This window comes from Schistocerca piceifrons, chromosome X (genome assembly GCF_021461385.2).
Source record: "Schistocerca piceifrons isolate TAMUIC-IGC-003096 chromosome X, iqSchPice1.1, whole genome shotgun sequence".
NCBI classification, from domain to species: domain Eukaryota; kingdom Metazoa; phylum Arthropoda; class Insecta; order Orthoptera; family Acrididae; genus Schistocerca; species Schistocerca piceifrons.
The window spans coordinates 382,076,499-382,100,195 of NC_060149.1; the positions used below are offsets into that span (position 1 = coordinate 382,076,499).

Sequence of the window (23,697 nt, forward strand, 5' to 3'; positions counted from 1 at the left end):
TTATAATTTTTAAAATCATTGACATGCATATAATACTATAACAATTAATTATTAAAAATTATTTGCAGTGGCAAGGATCGTAATTTGAATATTGTTGAACTTCTGTGCGCAAGCTGCATGAGATGGTTTCATGAATCGTGCATCGGTTATCAACTTGGTAAACTTGTGCCATTCATGGTCAATTACTACTTTGTATGCAAGAATTGCTCACCTACAGGCCTGGAAAGTTTTAAGAAGAACCAAGCAGGTAAGTTGTAAGTTCTAAACTAAATCAGTGTATTGTTTATTACAAGCATGCATGCAGGTCAGTGATGTGTTTTTATTTCTGTAGAAATCATGGCCATTCCAGTTTGGAGAGTGACTGTTGTCATTGTACCGGGTGATCAAAAAGCCAGTATAAATTTGAAAACTTAATAAACCACGGAATAATGTAGATAGAGAGGTAAAAATTGACACACATGCTTGGAATGACATGGTGTTTTATTAGAACAAAAAACAAAACAAAGTTCACAAAATGTCCGACAGATGGCGCTGGACAGCAAAACGTCAGTAACTGCTACCGTGACGGGTGAGAGGTACGCCAATATGTTACAGAGTCACATCATCCCCAGCCTGGCTGATAAACACCTGCTGGAACGTATGATGTTTATGCAGGATGGCGCTCCAACCCATATTGCTAGACGCGTGAAAGATTTGTATCTCTCTATCTACATTATTCTGTGATTTATTCAGTTTTCAAATTTATACTGATTTTTGATCACCCGGTATTTAATTATCTTTATTGTAGAGGTTTTGTCTTAAAAGTACTAAATCTCACAGATGAGTTTGAGGCAAGGTCTCAGTAAGCCAATCAAATTATTGATAAAAGATAATTTTTTTATGGTGACATGTTTCAATAAGACCTCCACATTGTGTTTCCAATTGAAGAGGCATTAGATCATTGTCATTGTTGTTGTCATTACTATAGCTTGACAATTCAAGACCAATACCTAAACACACCCAAAACAACGTTTGTAAAACAAGGCATTTCTGCTTTAACTTGCTGACATTCAAGTGTTGATCAGCCACGAGTGTGCATCTGTTCTCTTGACTTACTCCAATGGTGAGATCCAGTTTTATTATTTATATATGTTTCGTGGTGTCTGTATCAGGCAACAAATTGAAAGACCCCAGTTAATCCTGGATCTTTTTTCATCACTTAGTTGCTTATTTCCCTTCTGGCAATAATGCATTGGCTCGTGTGATGGAAGAAGACAGGGCATACAATTTCCAATAGGTGATATGTATAGTAAAGCTTTGTAGTGGCTAAACCCAGCTCCGGGTTGTGAAGAGCTTTACTTTCTTCTTTGTCATCCTGGCACCATAGATGATAAACATTTTGAATTATTCTTTATGTATGTGCTATAGCATTGTGTTGTAACCTCTTTTCCTGACATGGTATGGTGACCATAGAACTGCTGCTACATGTAAGTCACATTTAAAATTTTTCTCTCAGTGTTTTGTGGTACTTCTAATAAAGATACCACCCTTTCCAGCTTTCTGTTCATTGTTTTATTTCATTTCATAACTGTGAGTTCTTTCTCAAACTCTTTGCATGCTGCCAGAAAAAGACTTGGTCAAGTCAGTTGCTCACTGGTTCTTCCCTTCTGTGTGACTAAATATTTGTATGATCATGAAATTATAAAATATTCCAGGACATCTAATATCCTTTTATAATACTGCCAAGTAGTGTGTTGCATGGAGGAGTCAAAATACTTGGAATCAGGGAATCACTGATTGGATCCTCTTATTACTAGCCTTATTCAGATAATCTGTAGGTTTTAGTAAATCATCCTGGAGAGTGGCTGTTGTTGATGTGTCCCATGTTTTTGTCAGATTTTAATACTGTGGTATGAATAAAACGTAGCAAAAAAGTGGGTGGTATAGAAATACAATGATCATGAGGAACATAATTTTGTTTCAAGTTTTTCTATAATTTTGTGTTGCAGCTTTTCCACAGATGTGTATAACAGCAATAGGAAATCTACAACAAGCCAGTGTGAAAGATGGCACTTGTCGCACTACGTTCTCCAAAGACAAAGACATTATACCATTCATTGAAGCTCATTGGGAGGGCATGACTACTATGCCCCGGCGAGTTACTCAGTCATGGCACACAACTGTGAGTTTCTTTGTGTTATTTCCTCATGATTACTGCGTTAAAACAATTCTTTGTCATTTATTTCCATAGACTCCTGTCTTTTTTTGTGTGTGTTACTTCTTTGGGGTAGGATATTAATTTTTCTTCTACTTCTTGTAATAAATATGAATTGCCCAAGTTTACATGATATTAATTTAAGAGTGTCTGTTTTTTCAATTTCAGATTTGTTGTGGTCATGAATTTTTGATTTCAATATAAAATTCAAATGCAATATTTGTAAATTTGTGTTTGTCTTTTCAGCCCTGTTGTAAAATGGGTTTCATATTGCCCTTAGTAATAGTTTCCTTAGAAATCTTCACTGACAAAACAACTTGTTTCTCTTAGGAGCTAAGTATGATAGTAATTTCCATTTTAACTCTGTTATAATTAGTTTGAAATCTAATTATGGTGGTGAATGAAACTGTCTTGTGAATAACTGTGTGGAATATTGTTTTCATTAAGCAAGCTAGCTAGCTTTCACCACATTGGGCATTGGACTGCTGTTGGCTATTTCTTAATTCATGAAAAATATTTTCAGTGTTTTGCCATTTTCAGGGTCTGTCAAAGACTCAGATCAATTTGTTTCATGAAGGCTACGTATTGTTGATCAAAATGGAAGTAAAGTCAACTTTCTGCATGAGGAATAGTGCATCTTTAGTAAATGTGTGACCCCATAAAAATTGGGAGAAGGCCATCTGCCATTACTTAGATGGCAATTTTGAATTGATACAAGACAGGAAATCAATTGGCTCATCATTCACCTCCTCAGAGGTCACAAAAAAAAATACACTAATACGCAATGTGGGAATTTAAATAATGCCAGTGCTGTGGACTCTACATATAGGACGAACCACTTGCTTTTTTCCCCATCTAAGCAAGAATTTGGAGTGTGAACATTTCTTTTCCACCCATCATATAGTGTGTTTCAAAGTCTTTGCATCGAACATCAGGGGGTGATAGGTCATGGAATGGGGAACAGCATTTATTAAATAAAAAATGTTTGCTGGCATTCCTCAGTGATGCAGGGTGCCTTTTTATAATTGGTTATGCCCCTAAGCAATAGCACCTTGCGGTGTGCATATGCAATGCATATTGCATGTAATCAACTCATCCACTTCCTTTGACAGCCTGTGACAGAGCCCTGCGCCGGCTCTGAGTGGCAGTATCTCCAGAACAGATTGTGCATTTGACGGTTTGTTGTGTACAGTTCCTTACTTGTTATCCTACCACACAGCTACATCATTGTCACTGCCTATGTGGAAACAGTTGTGTGTTGGTAGTCACTGCACATCACACACAAGAACAGTCACTTATTCTTTAGTAGAACAGGCAGATATGCATTTGCTGTTTGATGGAGCTAGAAGCTGTAGGTGCTTAGCAGCACAGTCTCAGGGATGCTTTCCCAACAGACAACAGCCGTATCACACATTGTTCCAGAGGCTACATCCATTGTGTGGGAGCATGAACACAGGATGGTAGTACTCTGCAATTTGAAGGGGAAGTTCTGGACACAGTTGTGGTGAATCCATCTATGAAGGTTGGAACTTAAATAGTGACAACTATTTATTCACAACCGATACAAAAATTACATGTTTGCACCTGTTACTGTCCTTCAAAGTAGTCACCAGCATTGTGTAGAACCCAGTGCTAACAATGTGGAAGGCGTAGTATACTGTTAGCAGAGCCTGTTCTGATGATGGTGTTACTGGAGCAGTCTACTGTCAGTTCAATCTCTGGAACAGTTTTGAAGCGAATTCCACGAAGTGGTACCATCATCTTCAGAAACAAATAAGTCACAAGGACTTAAGTTCGGCGAGTATGGTGGATGGTTACAGTACTTCCCAGTTCTATCAACCGAACAGAGCAGCCACAGCTTGTGCTATATGCGCCCGCGCATTGTCGTGCAAAATGATGGGTGGGTTGCGCAAAAAGTGTCGCCGATTCTTTCACAAAGCTGGTCACAGGTGATACTCCAAAAACGAACAGTAATATGACTTAAGTTCTTGTGACTTTGATTTGATTCCGAAGATGAAGAATCCACTTTGTGGCATTCGCTTCAGAACTGTTCCAGAGATTTGACAGGTAGTAGACTGCTCCATTTGCACCATCAACAGAACAGGCTCTGCTAACAGTATACTATGCATTCCACATCCCTGGCAACGGTTTCTACCCAACACTGGTCACTACTTTGAACGACAGTAATAGGTGCAAACATGTAACTCTTTTTGTATCGGTTCTACATCCATACTACGCAATCCACCTGACGGTCTGTGGTGGAGTGTACCTTGAGTACCTCTATCGGTTCTCCCTTCTATTCCAGTCTCGTATTGTTCGTGGAAAGAAGGATAGTCGGTATGCCACTGTGTGGGCTCTAATCTCTCTAATTTTATCCTCATGGTCTCTTCGCGAGATATACGTAGGAGGGAGCAATATACTGCTTGACTCTTCGGTGAAGGTATGTTCTCGAAACTTCAACAAAAGCCCGTACCGAGCTTCTGAGCGTCTCTCCTGCAGAGTCTTCCACTGGAGTTTATCATCTCCATAACACTTTCACGATTACTAAATGATCCTGTAACGAAGCGCGCTGCTCTCCGTTGGATCTTCTCTATCTCTTCTATCAACCCTATCTGGTACGGATCCCACACTGCTAAGCAGTATTCAAGCAGTGGGTGAACAAGCGTACTGTAACCTACTTCCTTTGTTTTCGGATTGCATTTCCTTAGGATTCTTCCAATGAATCTGTCTGGCATCTGCTTTACTGACGATCAACTTTATATGATCATTCCATTTTAAATCACTCCTAATGCGTACTCCCAGATAATTTATGGCATTAACTGCTTCCATTTGCTGACCTGCTATATTGTAGCTAAATGATAAGGGAATAAATAGTTGCCACTATTTATGTTCCAACCCTCGTATAAGTGTATGAGCAATCACAAGAGATGTGGGCATCACTTGCACCGGCGGGTGGAGAGTTTTCCATCAGCACCGGTTACATTCACTCCATTTGCGATAGGTATAGGCTCTCTGACCAAATGATTTTGAGTCATGTGTGTGGTTTTCAGTGATTTATTTAACAATGCATTGCTGAATAAGAATTTGCATAATATGTGTTGTTTACTGACATAGCCTGTTTTGTGAGACATGTATGTAAATACTCGCAACAGTCACATTTGGGCAGAAGAAAACACCCTTGCAGTTGTGGCCATACATCACCAAACAAAGTTTTCACCAACTCTGCAGGATGACTTCGTTGACAAATGTATTATTGCACCCATTACTCTTCCAGATATATCATAACCTTCTGGTAAGTAACATACCCAAGCTGCTAGATGTTGTCCTGCTGAATGTGTGAATGAAAGTATGGTTTTAACATGATTGCAAACCAGCACATTTTAATTGTCATGTGTGTCAGCATCTCACTGACATGTTTGGTGTGAATTGGAATGGGAGAGGTGGTCCTGTGCTGTGGCCATCATGGTCACCTGAAATCACACCAGTCGATTTCTTCGTGTCAGGTCACATCTAAGGTATTCAAACTGCTTCTGGCATCCTTGAGAGTGTCTGCTGGGCAATACATCAATGCTGCAATGCCTGTAGTCAGGTGGGAGGTTGCCACTTTGAACTCATGCTTTAGGTTCATGTGTGGAGTTTTTAATGCAACAAGAGGCAGGTTGACTACATTTATAGTATAAACCTGGAATGATAATTTTGTAAACAAGACACTGCCTTCCTCTTCATTGTGTTCAGTTTTGTATATGTTTATTTCTTTAAATGTTCTGCCACAGAGAAGCAGGGAATAAGTTAGCTTCAACAGGTGTGGAGGAGGAAAGGAAAAGTACAGTGATAACTGATAAGAATAATTGAATTTGCTGACCCTGGGATGACAAGATCTGACTGAACTAGAGGGGTCCGCTAATCAAGTGTGCTGCATCTGAATACTACCAACCCCATTAAATTGTCAGAATGATTTTTCCACAAGAGTTTCTCAAAGCCAACTAGCAAGTTATCAAAAACACCCGTAGAAAGGCCATTTGCAATAGTGGTCGAGACATTGGAAAATTTTACCTATTGACAATGCGGTCATACATCTAGAAGAATTTCATTGAAATCTAATATTGCTCAGCCTACCCCATTTTGCATGCAACAGGTGACTGGTATTATAGGCAATACACATTTAATACACACGCAACAGAGTGCCTCTGCCTGCTACCTCTCAGAGGCATAACTAATAATAAAAAGATGATTAGCATTGCTGGGAAGCATTAGCAAACATTTTTCTCTCTTACAAGAGTTGTTGATCACCCCTAGACATTTGATGCATGTATAATGGGTGATGGCATAATTCTGGTTCTAATCCTACAACTTCGTGCTTCCTCAGATTAGATGATGAAAGAATCTCTGAAAGCATGGACAGCAGGCTGTCTAATTGACTGAGGCAATTTATTTCGTTTTCACAATTGTTACTCATTCCACATTATTATGATTTATGCAAATGATCCATAGAGCAAGAAACTAACTAACTAATTAACAGTTTGTGGGAGCTTCTATTCAGAAGTGTTCATGAGTTGAGTTCCTTTTTAATAACAGTGTGAGGCCCGCCACCAGATTGAATGGCAATTCATGAAAACTTAACAGACAAACCTAGCTCACAAACAGATTTCCAACACCATATCATTCCATATTACTCTGAATAACTCAAAGAAAGACACTCGTTACCCAGAACAGCTGTACGATGTCCTGTGTCCCAGATTTAGTTATCTTTTATCATGTTCTGAAATGAGGACTGTTCTCACCAAAATTCCTCCCATGCCCCCAAAGTGACATTCAGGTATCTATCCAACCTACATAATATCCTTGTTTGTCTTTGTGCCATTTCTGATTCCAGATTGTTCTCTAATGGGTTAACTGTGTGAAAGGCTGTGGGACAAGAGCTGTCACGTGCATCCACCCAGTCCATTCTATCTTATCAGTGGCAGGATTGACTGTGAAAATAAAATCTCATATACAAACTCTGCTGCAATGAATATATGGCTTTTATGTGGGAATGACTCTTGAATGGATGTTTAAGAAGGCATACATTTTCAGTAGACACATGGCTCACATACATTTTCAATACACACATGGCTCATCAGCATTAAATATTTAATCTGAAGTATGGCTTAGAGTGTCTACAGTTTCTTTGAATGTATCAACTAATAACCTGTCTCCAGATTCATTACCTGTTGCTGTGTCTCCTTTGAACTGTACATTGTGTTATTTAAACCTTTGATGACACCTATTACGCTATGCCTTACTTGTTATAATTGTCTTTAGTAGCAGAAGGTTCATCATCCTCCCTCAGTTCACCATACCAAAGGTGTGTTTAGATGGTTACAATATCTGTCTGAATTGTTCTTAATTGTTATCTTCTATCCATCCCACAAGGTTTTTTTCCCTAGCTTTCCACTGACGGCATCATGTGAACAGTTTAAGAGTTTTCACAACAGTCTGAATTTTACTTGTTACAGAGGATTCAGTAAGACTGACTGTGGGACCAACAGACAGTACACATATATTTGGCTTATTTCAAGGTGGATCTAACTTTGTAAGTAAAAATTTAAACAGTGTTAGGCAGCCAGTTGAACAGTGTTAATAAATAACAGAGCTTTGTAACCAGGGAAGTGCCTTAATTTGCATGAATGAAGTGAGCCTGTGGCCTGTGCATTGTAAAACAATATATTCTCATGAAACTTCCTGGCAGATTAAAACTGTGTGCCGGACCGAGACTCGAACTCAGGACCTATGCTTTTTGTGGGCAAGTGCTCTACCAACTGAGCTACCCAAGTACGACTCACGACCCGTCCTCACAGCCTTGCTTCCACCCGTACCTCTTCTCCCACCTTCCAAATGTCACAGAAGCTCTCTTCTACAAATCTTTCCTTCTCCTGGAAGAAAGGAATTTTGCAGAAGAGCTTCTGTGAAGTTTGGAAGGTAGGAGTCGAGGTACTGGCGGAAGTAAGGCTGTGAGGACAGGTCATGAGTCGTGCTTGTGTAGCTCAGTTGGTGGAGCACTTGCCTGCGAAAAGCAAAGGTCCCAAGTTCGAGTCTCCGTCCAGCACACATTTTTAATCTGCTAGGAAGTGTCATATCAGTGCGAGCTCTGCTGCAGAGTGAAAATTTCATTCTGGAATATATACTTATGGTTTTTCTTAATGCTTAGTGCTTCACTTTCACATTTACCTAGGTCAGACAATGTGCACCCTGCCCACTTCACATTCCCTCCACTCTTGCCCTTTCATGGCAATTGCTTTCTTTGTTTTGAGTGTAGGTGTGTCATGTCCATGGATATGAAGTATTACTCAGTAAAATAAAGTGTATGACTAGTGACATCATGAATGCTGGGGAAAGGTGTTTTCTATGAAGGTACTCCATATATTATATTGGAGCGAGTTATGTCTTATTTAACATCACTTGTGATATCTCATCTGATCACCTAATTATTTTGAGGAGTGTGTTATTGTTTATATCCTATCTCAGTGCAGTTAGCTGCACTGTTATCAAAATGGCAAATACAAAATTATTTTTATGTTAGCTTAGTTCTGTTTATTCTATTGTTGTTGTCGTTGTGGTATCTAGACTCAGGAATTATATAGGAACTGTGAAAGGCATTTATTACCCATTATTAAAGCTGTCAGTGGATCTAAAAGGAATTTAATATGCATGAACAAAAATTTTAGATCTTGTGCACAATAGCACAAAGTGTGTGACAGGTAGCACAGGAAGTCTTAAATCAAGCGTAAAATTGTTTCTTCTGGACAACTTCTCCTATCCCAGGAATGAATTTGTATTTAAAAACTGGTAGTCTGGGAAAAGCCTAGTTCTTAAGTGTAGTGGCATGAATAGGAATGAAAAACATGTCCATTAATGTTAAAACTAATCGTGTATACATATCCAGTAAACTGACTTGTTCCATGTCATTTTTTAAAAAAAGTCAGTAAAATGATATGTGGAACATGTAACTAACTAACTAACTAGGGTTGGTGACCTCTTTGGGGAATAAAAAGCACCTATATTGGACTCTGCCTGGTTTCCCCAAACATGGATCTTGTGAAACTTGGTCTTTTGTTTGTCCACCAGATCCACAGGGGCCCCATGTAACAAGAGGATTGATACTTGGTGCAGAGATGCAGTTGACACTTAAAATGAATAAATTTAATGTGTTGCGTATAAGTAGATGAAAAGGCCCATTATTGTTAATTTCATGATTGACTATCAATGCTGGAAACAGTAAGGCTCATAGATTACTACAAGTATGCAACCTGAGAAACTTAAAAGTAGATCAGCTACATATGTGGTTGCAGGACAAGCAAATGCCACACTGAGATTGGAATCATCCATAGGAAATGTAAATCATCAGTAAAAGAGGTAACTTCAGAAACCCTTGTTTCACTGATTTCTTGAGCATTACTTGTCAATCTGGTCACCTTACAGGTTCAGTTTAACAAAAGATATGGTAAAATCTCTAAGTGAAGTGAAATGGTTAATCATGGATTCAGTTTTTAGCTATGGAAGTGAGGTGGTAACCCAACTCTATTGCAAGATAAAGGTTGTACATTTGGGAGAAATAAAGTTAAAATTATGAGAACTTATTTTACAGGGAGGAGGCAACATATTACTTTCATGAACCTCTAAAAATTAACATGACAGGGAAGACATAAAAATTAGACATCATCTGGAGGCATACCAACAGCCATTCTTCGTGTGCACGATTTGTGAGTGGAATGAGAAAGGGAGAAATGATAATTTCACCCAAAGTATTCTCCTCATACATGAATAGTGTGAAAATACCAAAACATCTGGTACTGGGAGGAGCTACAATTCGTGGCATCATCAATATATCACACACTGCCATTTTGACCTTCTGCATTGTGGCAAACATGCATTACAAATTAGAGGTGCAAACGGATGAAAACAGTCCCATTATATGAAAGGCAATGAAAATAACCTGAAGAACAACTTGAAATGAATGGGGCAATTATGGAAATTAGGGGGTTTTGGGTAAGGAGAAAAAGTAAAATAACATACCAAAACAAAAACTTTCACAAAAATACGTTAAGCCAACATTACATGAAGCCCACAGAACTGGTATCGCCTACATCAATTAACCTATATAGGGTGTCCCAGGAGGAGTGGCCAGTATTGAGGAATATGACAGGAAGGTTCATTTGAAGCAAAAGTGTCTAGCAAACATGGGCTCTAAAATGGATACCTTAAGAGCTATGAGCACTTGTTCATATTTGCTGCTGTTGAACACCTCTTCTATGGAACAAGTGCTCACACCATTTTTAATAGATAATTATTTCTTGTTTTAGTCCATATTACCTCCTCCCAAAATATGGAAAACAAAGAGCTTGCAGTAGAAGAGATGTATTCCACAGAAGCATAGATGTAGTAGTACTCATAGTTCTTAAGGTACGTGTTTTAGAGCTCATGTTTACTAGACTTGTGTGCTTTGAAGGTGTTCCTGTCATCTCCCTGAATATTGAATATTGCTCCTGGAACACCCTATATAGATAAACTGAACTCTACAATATCGACAGACAAATAAACCTGCAAAAAAAACTAGTATTGAAAACTTTGTGTAAACCATGTAGCTAGAACAAACTATTGATACCAAGAAACCACAACTTGCTTCAAAAACTGCTGTTCAGAACATCACTTGACCTCTATAGCTAGAACAAACTTCACAATACCCATCAACCATAATTAAAAATTATTCATTACAACTAACAACAAAATCTGCATGTTATAAAAATTCTATTAGCATCAGTTTTAGTTCACAACTGAAACAAAATCAGGCACATAAACATATATACCATAAGTCTTACAGTAAACAAAAAGAAACATAAAAGCATGCTTAAGAACGAAAGCCAACCATCACATTAATCTAGACTGGAGCAGATAAAGAACAAAAAGAATATATATCTCAAAAAATCAAACCTTTTGCAGTGGTCAAATTGTTAGACTTTGACAATTGCAGTATCTTGAATGTGGCATTTGTGTATTAAATGAAAGGATTGGTGGCAGCAGCTGCAGAACTGTAAGATTAGTCACAAATATATATTTTTAGAAACAAAAGTACTTTTTATGGATTATTGTTATTAGTATGATAAAATAACAAGTTGCTCGTTGTCAGTAAGAAGATTCTCAGGGTCATTACCAGGGTTTTCAATTGTGGTTGCTAAGAGAGAAATGGTAGAGAAAATAGCCTGAAGGTAGTTTGACGAACTCTTTGCAAGATACTTGAGTGTGAATTGCAGAGTGGTCATGTAGATGCAGAAGTGGCAGGTGAACTTGAATGAGCCGGCTGTGGCCGAGCGGTTCTAGGCACTTGTCCGGAACCGCGCTGCTGCTATGGGTGCAGATTCGAATCCTGCCTCAGGCATGGATGTGTGTGCTGTCCTTAGGTTAGTAAGGTTTAAGCAGTTCTAAGTCTAGGGGACTGATGACCTCAGATGTTAAGTCCCATAGTGCTTAGAGCCATTTGAACCATTTGAACTTGGACGAGAGAGTTGCAGTTGCATTTTACTGGGTGATGTTCAGGCTGGGCAAACTTCATGTTACCAATTCAGAATGGATGTCCTGCATCCTGTTGATTTGTCACGTCTGCCTCTGCACCTGCTAATGTCTTACTTCACTCTGTCTTGACAGTGTGTCTTTGGGTCAGCAATTGGTCCCACGCTTCTCACATGCAGCTGCTAAAAAAGGCTTTTATAGGAAGCATCCCTTCACATGGTGCACTGCATGTCATCCATTTAACATTGGTGCACTGCGTCTTGCAGACCCGTCCTTTTGTGACATCCACCGCTCCATCTGGAACTATCTGCCTATTTCCAATTCGACACTGAGTGTTCACATAAGGAATCCCTACTGCACTCCCCACAGCAGGAGGTCAACCCACAGGGCACCAAGAATGTTCTGTCTTGTGATGTACAATAGCAGCTGGTTGAAACATCCTGGGATGTCTCTCAGCACCTGGCGCATGCTTCCGCAGGGTACAGCCCCCGAAAGGTGCAGTGTGGACAGGGGCTTTTCTCTGTCAGCTATTTTGGATTGGTGGTGTGGATGAATATGTTTCACATGCAATTCTTCAAAATAAACAACAACAACAAAAAATTAATAGAAACATATTGCCCTCTCCCTGCCTCAAACCTTTTCCTCTCCCCACAGAAAGAAAACCTATGTAGCATTCCCAACACCTAAATTTTAAAGTAACATAAACAAAATAAACAAAAACCGATTTTCACCCTTTGCACACCCGTTTCCAATCTCCCGCCCCCCCGCCCTCCATCCAAAAACTGAACAAACAACTTTTGGCCTCAATGTCTTACTGATAATATTTAATGAACTTCAAAATGGGCAAAAAATACTGTCACAACTCTTCAAGGCGTACTCATTTAGATACGACTGCAAGGTGGAAGAGTGCTTCTTATTCCCCCATGCCACAGATTTAAATGTAAACCCCCCCCCCAGTATTAATCTATCATATTTGTACGGGCTTCTGTTTCATAATTTTTAAATTCCAAACTGTGATTAACTGCTAAATGTTGAAACACCCTAGCCACTAAATCCCTATAAGAAGAAACCAAATCTGATACTATTTTATACACGGTAGTCAGATGAAAACGAGACAGAAAAAAGTAAGTGACTTGTTTATTATTTGAAAAGTAATTGCCATACCTGTTGATATGTTGATCCGACTGGGAGATGGGACAGTCAGTGCCTTTGTGAAAAAATATTTGTGGTTGCCTTATTGTATTGTACTCAGGCATGCGTCTCTTTGCCCGAAGCAAATCAGTGACCACAAATGTCTTTCTTCAGGGGCTCAAAAAATATGGGAAATGTATGGGGGAAATTCTGGGCTGTATGGAGGATGTGCTAGGGATTTCCAGTGAAACTTCTGCAGTGTAGTCGAAATAACCTTGGCAATGTGTAGGCGGTTGCAGACATTTTTCCATGAAGTCATGAACTGTGTTGTTTCACAATGGGATAAATGTATTAACAGTTATGGCAATTACTTTTGAAATAATGAGCAGTTTACTTACTTTTTCATCAGTCTCTTCTCATTCGACTGTCCAGTATACAGTGTGATTCCTTCCACATGTAAAACTCCAGGGATTGATTAATGACAGGATATGGAACAAAAAAGGTCTAATGAACTTATGTCCAGAAATGCGTGGTTTCCATGCTAGAGACCATTTCTTCAGTCATACTTTGTTACAGAGACTGCAGTCGAATATGTGCTGTACCATGCAACCGCAGTTACAATATGCAAGGTTTTCTGCTAGAGAATGGTATTGTTCCTCATACATCATGCCCTAGCGCCCTCTCCTGCCATTATAATTGGTAATGTTGTGTCCGATTCACTTCTCTTGCTGACTCACCTTGTAGTGGATATGATATAGTGTTGCACACAATGGTTCCACATTCAAATCGAGAGCTTGCCAACATGGTGTTTACTTACGGAAGGCAAATGGCAACAGTTGGCAGGCAGCAAGGTTGTATCAGGAGACCTATCCCCACAACAGCATTCAATGTTTGCAATAGTGTTTTGCCTTTTGTCTGAGACAGGGTCGTTTCAGGAAGCAGGGATGGTATGCAGAATCCCCATGGTATGGTGACAGCAAATCATCAGCTTGGTGCACGTGGAGTATGTGGGCTGGGATAAGTGGTGGTCCCATTTTGGGACCAGTCTTCCTTCCACATTGCCTAACAGGCCGGAACTATTAGTGTTTTTTGGGGGTGACTTTACCTCCTGTGGTGGAAGAAGTGCCATTGACGATTTGAAGGTTTATGTGGCTGCTTACATTATGGTGCTCCAGCCCACTTCACTGTTAATGTCCAGATGCATTTCAGTCATGTCTTTCCTGATTGATGGATCAGACGAGGGGGTCCAGTTGCATGGCCTGCTCATTTACCAGTTCTCAACCCGTGTAATTTCTGGTTATGTGGTCATCTCAAATGTATCGTGTATGCGGAGCCCATTCCAGATATGAAGGCACTGGAACAGCATATTAATGCTGCCTTTGACACTGTTTGGTTGCAGCCTGGCCAGTTTCAACATGAGACAGAACATGCTATGGCATGTACACTTATGTGTTGAGGCACATGGGAACCATTTTCAACACACTCTGAACTGTGGCTGTATGGTACAACACATATTAGACCAAAGTCTCTGTAATAATGTATGATTGAATAAATGGTCTCTAGCATGGAAACCATGCATTTCCAGACATAAGTTCATTAGATCTTACCTGTCCCATCTTTTCATTGCTCAATTCCTACAGTTTGTACATGATTGAAAAAAATCACCCTGCAGATCTCTCTTCAGTTTAGCCTCTTCGTCTGTCCCCTATACATAATGAAGTCATGGAACATACCTTCCTTAAAAAAAAAAGCTAGTTACTCATGGTCATCTCCTCTGTCATGAGGATCCGCCCCACCATCATTATGGTTTACATTTACCTGGACTGTCCTAACCAAGCTATGCTACAGCAGACTCTTAATCCTCCTGACTCACTATCCCTGGTGTTAGCGGATGATGCCTCAGCAGCTGACCTGGTTTTACGGAGGGGTTTTGTATCACTCCTCTAAGGGAGGATGCTTCAGCCTTGTTGGCCCATTGAGGGGTTGGCAAGACACCCGTTGCCTTCTCTGGCCTGACCGGGCAATAGCTGTCTGGGCTTGGCTGTCTGTCCCAGCCCTCATCCTACCATTCTTTTGCTCTTCTTCACCCTTCTTGTGTGTTTTGTTTGACTTGGTATGCTTTCTCTGTTTTCTTGTGCTTCTCTCTCCTGGTCCATGTGACTTAGTCTTTTCTGTGTATTGTTGGGTGGGGTTCATCTAGTAAGTAGTGTGGGATATGTCCCCCCATTGCAGTTTCTGCCTTTGAGAGCCTCCGGCTGCTCCCTGGATGGAGCACCTTGCCTGCCTTTCTTCCTTTCCTTGTTTTCTTCTTCCTTGTTTCTCTCCCTAGGCTTTGTTGGCCTTCAGTAGACTGTGGAGTTTCATTTCCTTGGGTTTTGCACACTAAGCCCATCTTTGGTGTGTAGTTTTGTTGACTTGCCTGATCCATGTTGGAGGGATTGATGACCCTATAGCTTGGTCCCTTTAGTAATTAAATCAATCAACCAACCAAATGATAGCAAGGATAATGCATGTTGATGCATATTTTTAATGCTTAGGGAATTAAATTTTGCTTTGAATTCGTTGTTAGTTATGGATATAATAAGGAAATTCACTAACAGGTCCTAGCATGTGCTAATGGGGACGACGTTGCCACAACTATGAAGTTCCTTCAATTGTACAGCTTGCTGGCTGAGTTTAGCAGGTGCCATGTTTGCAAACAACATGTGAACAATGCCACATATATTTATCCGTGGTCTGAAATGCAGCCACTATGGTCAGCTTCGTATATTGCTCGCAAACATGGCACCTGCCAAACTCAGCCAACAAGCTGTACAATTGGAGGAACTTCATAGTTGTGGTGATATCATCCCCCATTGGGGCACACAAGGACCTGCTAGTGAATTTCCTTATCATATCCATGACTAATAACAAATTCAAAGCAAAATTTAATTTTCTAACTATTGACAATATGCTGAACTAACAATTACAAAACAGAAAACAAATCTGTAACCAATTACTACTCATACTCCAATAACTCTCAACCCTACTAACCGATAATTGCAAATTGCACCAACTAATCTCCAACCACTGACAAATAACACTGCAACACACTATAAAATACCCTTTTCCAACACAATCCATTTCAAATGTGCCGTGCTGGTATCACATAACATAACACGATGTATGAGGGTGGTTTGAAAAGTTCTTGGAATCACCGCAAGAGGTCAGCACTAGTGCAGCGAATTGTTCTCGTGATATTCATTGGACTGTTGCCAGTAAATACGTGTTGTCAGTGCTCTTGGAATATAGCTGTGGCGGTGACGTGGCTCTGTTGTTCCTGCGTAGGAATTTGCAAAGTTGGAAAAAAAAAAAAGAGATTCGAGCAGTGATTAAGTACTTTGTAAAGAAAGGTATGAAAGCGAAGGATGTTCATGCTGATTTCCAGAATATACTGGAGGACTCTGCTCCTTCATATTCAACTGTTGCCAAGTGGACAAATGAATTTAAATTTGGTTTGGAGAGCTTAGGCGTGCAGTGGTCGGCCAAGATGTCACTACTCCAGAAATCATTGCAAAAGTGCACAAAATGATCACAGAGGATTGCCAACTGAACGTGTGTGAAATTGCTCACGCATGCCAGATGCCATCCGAAAGGGTATATCACATCTTAACTAAAGAATGAGAAATGAAAAAATTGTCTGCAAGATGGGTGCCTTGACCCTTGACGCGCGCCCGCACACACTTGTCATCACCGTGGCAAAATTACACAAACTAAGGTATGAATTGTTGCCACACCTGCTTCATTCACCTGATGTACATCTGATAGACTTACATCTCCTCCCAAAACTGAAAATTTTTCTTGGTGGACAAAGATTCACTTCAAATGAAGAATTGATAGCCGGAGTTGACAACTATTTTTCAAGCCTGGAGGAAACTTGTTTTCAAGATGGGATCAAGGCACTGGAACATTGTTGGACCAAGTGCATTAATCTACAAGGAGACTACACTGAAAAATAAAAAAAGTTTTAGTGATGTAAGTACTTTTTTTCTATTCCATTCAGAGAACTTTTCAAATCACCTTCGTAGTTACATAGAATGTTAAAGCCACTTGCCTGTACTGCATGTTTCGGTTGTCCAAAGAGTGTAAAGTACCGTGACACCACACCACATACATCTGGACTGTCTTTCAAGATCTTACATGTGGGTTTTGCAACAAAGTCCTGAAATGTTGTGTTCCAGATGTTTTCCCGGGGGAATATGTACTGTGAAGTTGTAAACTTTCATCCATACTATGGGAAAGAGGAGTGAGAATGGATCTCTATCAGGTCTTATCTGACAAACAAGTGGAACCAGTTTTCTTTGTATACTGGTCAGCTAATGTATGACATTGCCAAATGTTAGTGGGACAGTATTGAATATATGTCGTCTAATTTTATTTGCAGAAATGAAGGTTTTACGAAGGATTCTGCAGTCAAAAAGTTCTGTCAGGCAGGTTTTCAAATTGTAAATAAAACAGAAATTCATTCCCAAAGGCTTATTAGTGGTGGCCAACAGCAGGAATGTATTGTAAGCTCATCACACAAAATCGTAGTTACCCTGTTAAAAGAGCACACAGGTCATTTTGGATTGTTGTAGACAGTATTGATCAGGTACCAGGCAGCTGTGGGATCCTCCACTTCCAACATAAGTCATGGCAGCAAAGTTGTGTGTACATGTCAATAGGTGTTATGGAAGTAACAGAGTAAGGTGGATTGGTCTGCAGACGTGACTGAAAGGCAGTAATGACCTTTCATGTTTGGCTGTGCCCAGACCATACCGTTAATGAAGTTCCCCGACTTGTTGGTGTATGAAGATGCCTTGTCTTATGTCTCAAAAAAGAATGGTGTATCTCTTGTATTCTTATAGTGAAAACAATGAGTGTTGAAACAGTTTCAAACTCGATAAGAATTGATTCTGTCAGTGAATGCAGGTCCATTTCCCCAGTTTCTGAGAGCATTGTCAATACAACTGCACATAATGGACATATGGAGATGGTACCTTGCGAAAAGCCAATTCTCACAAGACACGTGAAACTGTGTCTTGAATTTGCCAGATAAGACAGAAATTGCATAGTAGCTGGTTGTTTGCATGTAGGTCGGTCTGACGAGTGGCAATTTTTCATGCAAGGCATTTAGTGTATTCCAGCCTAACAGGACATTTAACCTGCAGTGTGTGGTGAATGGGTTTTGTCCCATGATTTGGGCCCACTAATTCAATATACCATGAACATGAATTGCGGTGTTAATTTCAACATTCTCAGTGACAAGATGTTCTTTCTTGTACACTTTCATGATCAGTATGCTGTGGACACTCGCATCTTCTAAGGCGAAAACAGCTGTGTTTACAGGCTGATACATATACGTTCATGTTTAACGAACATACTGACATCCTACAACACTTCAGCTGGCCCACTAGATCACTCTGTTTACAGCCTTGGCCATCAATAGCTGAGCAGTGGGTGTACCCTTATGATTTTTATTTTTTTAGATTACTGTTGCCTGAGTAATCTAGTGTATTATATAGTTCTTACAGTGTACAGTAATAAATCTATTGTGGATCTTCAGCTTGTACAGATTGGTGACTGCAAGTTGTTAAATGCGTATTGAAAATGTCTGGAAACAGTGGGTGAAACTTGGCAATCAACATTGCTGTAACTTGGTAGCTCTATGGACTCTAATCATTAGTGAATTGCTTAGCTGGAAATGGCATACCCTAAGAACTTTGTCAACTCTCTCTCTCTCTCTCTCTCTCTCTCTCTCTCTCTCTCTCTCTCTCTCTAAATTGAGGCCATTATTAAGGCTAGAGGTGGTTTTACAGCATATTAGGATGATGTCACATGGGGGGCACTAACATTTTGTCCAATGTGCTTAAAGGAATTAATGATTTATTGTTTCTTATTAGCACTCAACATTTATGAGTGTAGGCTTACAATAAAGTATTTGGAAATCAAAGAAGTGTTATATAAATAAATAAAAAATTAGCAGTGCAATAACGATTGCATAGGTGCAGAAAGTTGCGTTCAAATTCCAGTAAATATTTAATTAAAAGAAAGGTGGGTAAAAAATAAAACCTGGTAGCACTATTTCTGCACTCTGTCTGTTGGTGCTCATATGATATACGTACTTTGCACAAGAGATTTTATTTATGGCCAAATGAACTCATTAGTTAATTACATAGGGAATAACTCTTGTGCCTGTGTAGTGACTTCTACCTTTTCATGTTTGCATATTTATGATTAATTAAACAGATTATAATTTAGATTACAAATGCGTGTATGAATTACAACCATCTATGGCAATAGTTGATCTCTTCAGCTATATTTTAATACCTCATTTGGCAATATAGTTTGATGCATTTGCATGTTATTAATGTTCATAAGGATTGTATAAAACTTTTCATTAGTGACTGTCTACAGCTGTTAGATATTTTGGAAAAAGCCTCTTTGTGCCATCAGCTGTACAATTGTGTATTTATTCTGTACTGGTTTCGATTATTACAATCATCACAGGAGGAAAACCAGTGTGCATTATTGGATCAAAAATACATTTTTATCAAATATGAGCCAACCAAATGTAGAACATACATAACTGTCATAAGAGTCCATACAAATGCGCTATGCCAAGGCAAGTAGTTTAGATGGAGTATGTTAAGACAGACTGTTATGACAGGTTCGTATGTTCTACATTTGGTTGCATCATATTTGACAAAAATGTATACTGTTTTTCACCTGTTAAGTTTAAATGGACTGTTTATATTCACTTACATATGAATGCATAACTTTTGTAATATTGATTGTAAGAGTATCAGCTAAGCAGCATTGAATTTCTTTCATTGTCATGATCATTCTGATGTGTGTCGTAGTCTGTGGAAATGAATTTTCGAATTATTAACATTGTGCCATTTTTTATGTATTGTGCGAAGTCTGCCATTAAGGCTTTACTGGACAATTCCTCCTGCATAAGGGCATGGAAAACCCAAGTGAGCAGTTAGTTGCTGACAGCTGCTGTCCATGTGATTCCTTATGCATATCTTAGTTTGGCAACCAACTTTGTATATTGATAGCTGAGCAATGGGTGTTAACGTACAGTGAATTTTTAGATTACTGTTGCGTGAGTATTTCAGTGTATTACATGGTTCTTAGAATTTGCATTAATAAATTGTTGCTACAAGTTGCTGAATGTCAGTCATCACCCTTACATCCTAATGAGATACAGTGGTGTGAAACATTGTTGCTCAGTTCACTTCATCAAGTTGTGAATGTAGCTGTGTACCACAAGTCGTCATTACTTCATTCACGTGAAGAATCTGCTTTCACAATTGTTTTGAAACCTTGTCAGGAGTTAGCCAATATTCTGGGGGCAACAATAATTGTGTGTGTCAGTGTTTTGCAAACAGAATGCTTGTCTTGTAAGAGAACAGTGGAAGTCAAACTACTTGGCGATGTGTTTTGCAGTGAATTCACGGAGGAAACCATCTAGTCAACTTCTTGACTTTTCCAGTTTCTGGCAGGTGCTGCAAAAACCTGGAATGATGTGCCACCACAGTCACAGGTATGTCCCTTTCAGTTTGACAGGGATTGGAAGTCATTTTGTGATTGTCAGTGGCTGCCGATACATGTTGTTGCAGTTCCCTTTCAGATGTCTCATTGACCTACCAAAAAATTGCCACTCTATTTATATTACTTTGTGTGGGTTGAATATGCTGTCTGTATGTTTTCCATGCTTCTGCTGTGTTGTTGGATATGAAATTGTAAAAATATATCCATGTGATTTGCAAACACTTGGCCCATGCCCGGGAATACATGTCAATTTCCAGTTTACTGAAATAATCCAGAAATATATTTCTAAAGTTTGATGTTTCATTTGCAAAGGCCTAGCTATTTTCCTAATAAAGTTAATGATCTTACACATACTCAAATATTGGTGTTAAACTTCATTAAGGGTAGCCAGAACAATGTGATGTGTTGACTCATATGAAAAGTACAGCCATTACACTTGAAGTATGTTGTTCAGCCATTTGATGGTGCCTAGTTGTGTATGAGTACATATGAGAGAGAATTTTGAAAGCCATGGACAGCTCTCCAGGATACATTCCATGGACACTGTAAAATCCCAGCTTAATACTTAGACTTCTGTTAGTGACGGCATGTAAATTATCGTGTAAGCTACCCTCGTTTCATTGTAAGATGGATTCACTGATGTATTCACTACTTTCGTGCAAACTCGACACATTTCAGGGATTCTAAGAGCCTTACAGTTAATATTACATGTACATGTGCCATCATTTAGTAAAGCAGATCCAGGATTGTCTTCACTCACTTGCTTGTTCATACTGGCACCAATGTGCTGCTGCTGCTAAGATATAATATCTATTCTGACCCCCTGGATGATCTTAACATTGTGATACATAGGAACACCCTATTACTCTGGCATGAATACTGCCCATGAGGAAATAATTTTAACTAGACTTTGTAAGGGGCACTGTCTTTCCAGCTATGATCACCTGTGAAACAGTGACCCCATACCAGTTTTCGCTTACTGTAATGAACCACTGATGGTACTCGACTTTCTAATCTAGTGTCAGTTTTTCAACCCCCTTACACGTAGAGAGAGCGCGAGCGAGCAAGCGAGCTATGTAAACTATCTGAGGTTATAGCAGATACAGCAAAGACTGTCTTACTGTATACTCACTGTAATAACATGCTGAAGTAGATTTAATTTTTGAACTTTGATGCCAGTTGCCTTAGAAACTTTCCCCGCCCAGCCTCTTAAAAGGGTGGGCCGCTCTAACAGTTCATCTCATATCCAGTAAGTGTGTTGTTTTTGAGTTCCAGGTCCACAATCATTAGTCCTTATATTTTTACTCACCTACTAGTGCGATTTAGGCTTGTATGTGTTGGGTAAATTGAAGGAGCATGTAGTGCATTTCTCAGACACACGCCCCCTCTTAAGTTATGATTTAGGCATGTATGACTTCAGCCATTTTGTGCCCTAAAAAAAGGTAAGTCAGCATTGCAACAGTGTAATGTATGTGTGTTAGGGGTAGGCACGACAATCACTTTCAGTAAACTGTTTACAAAGACCCTCAAGTGATTTCTTCCACTTTCCTCAGATGGAAAATTTGATAATTAAAAGAAGCAGTGCATGTGACTGTTTCTTGTGCTGAATGAACTGGGGCATTGTTGTGGAGCAAAAGCAGCAAATGGCAGCCTTTTTTCATGTTCAAAAAGTCTTGTAAGATGTTGAAAATTGGACCATGACTGATTTTCACTAGGCTGAGGAAATTTATCAGTGCTGTATTGTACAATAGTTAGGGACAAGAAAAAATCGGTGTTATTTTCTGGCAATCTTTATCTATTTTTGTCATATTTAACAATTTTTCAATGCAATGTTGAAAATGGAACTATTCCTAAGATAGGGTGGGCCAGACATGAGACAAGTCTAGATAAAAATTATTTTAGCAAAAGAATTTTGACACAATTATTTAAAAACAAATATCAAAGGTAAAAATGAAAGTAACAGTAGACAATTTTTCTTACGGAATAGCAATAATGAAACTTCGAAGAAAATATCTTAATATGAAGAAAAATCTTTGCCTCTGCAGTGTTATCATTAATAAATAAAATGTCATGGCTACATCCCCAAGAGATTTTTCCTATATGAATATCGTCAAAATATTTATAAACATTTACAAAAGGTATTTCACTTGGATTAAAAATAAGACAAAATTCAATTTTCTTAATGTTCAGTCACATGTTGCTTGGAAACAAAGTTTATAATATGTTTCAGTACAAGTTTTGAGTTTTAAATTCTATTTCCTATCAGTAACACAGTCTTTTAATACAAAAATACTTCCTTTAACATAGTTTTTTTTTTTTACAAATGTATACAACAGGTAGTAAGGCTCATTTATGTACTGCATTTTCAGCTGGTTTTACCAAGAACTGGACAAATGGGGCAAAAACAGATAAAACAGAAATCCATCCTCAAACAAAAGAAGCATAGTTCATGCTTACACCAGAGAATTAAAAGTAGTAAACACTTGAAAAAGTGAGAATATGCTTTTGTTAAAAAAGAAGAATACGGAAACAAGCTAAGAAAGATAGGTCTACAGTAGCACTAAGTCATCACTCTGTAGACTTTTTTTCAAATGACAGCATTGTGCCACCTATCTGTCAGTACTTCGTTATAGTTTGAAAACAGCCTCTCGCTGTCAACATTGGAACACAGAGGGAACCAAACAGCTTTCAAAGCTGCATCTGCAAATTGCTGATTGTCAACTGCAGTTGCCTGCAGACATTTCACTATGTCAACATGTCCCGACTGAATTGACATGTGGTTTTGAACAAAATTCTGGAGAGATTGATACCCCTTCAGAATACCAGCAGTACTAAGAACAGTCATCCCAGCTACAGATTGCAAGATCCTGGCCATTTCGGAATTAACAGGATTGAGAATTATAGTCCTTGGATCAAAACAAGAATCCAAGGCTTTGAAAACTGGAGGTGCAGTCCAGTTCGCTTCAATCCTTCCTTAATTTCTGCCTGAAAAACTTACCTCTTTATCATTTTTAAAATCTCACTGGTTTCATTGCCAAATATTCCTTTTGCCACAATACTGAAGCTTAATTCAAGATGCTTCAACTTTGAATAAAGTTCATGTGAAATTGGATGCTTTGAAGTCTCTAAGAAGACAGCCATGCTCATGTAGTCTCCGGTATGTCCTTTAACAAACATGGCCTCTGAAAGAATCCTAGTTACATCATTATCTGACAGTGAAGTAAATAATATACTCAATGCCTACATTCGAC

General features: G+C 39.0%; 1 protein-coding gene across 2 annotated transcripts in view; it reads left to right on the top strand.

The window, feature by feature from the left end:
• LOC124723116 (set1/Ash2 histone methyltransferase complex subunit ASH2-like) overlaps positions 1-23,697 on the top strand; it is a 199,982-nt gene that overhangs the window by 69,314 nt on the left and 106,971 nt on the right. For both annotated transcript variants that reach the window (XM_047248300.1, XM_047248299.1), the window contains 2 exons: positions 69-247; positions 1,989-2,161. In XM_047248300.1, the coding sequence (XP_047104256.1) occupies positions 69-247; positions 1,989-2,161 (352 nt within the window). The remainder of the gene's footprint in view (positions 1-68; positions 248-1,988; positions 2,162-23,697) is intronic.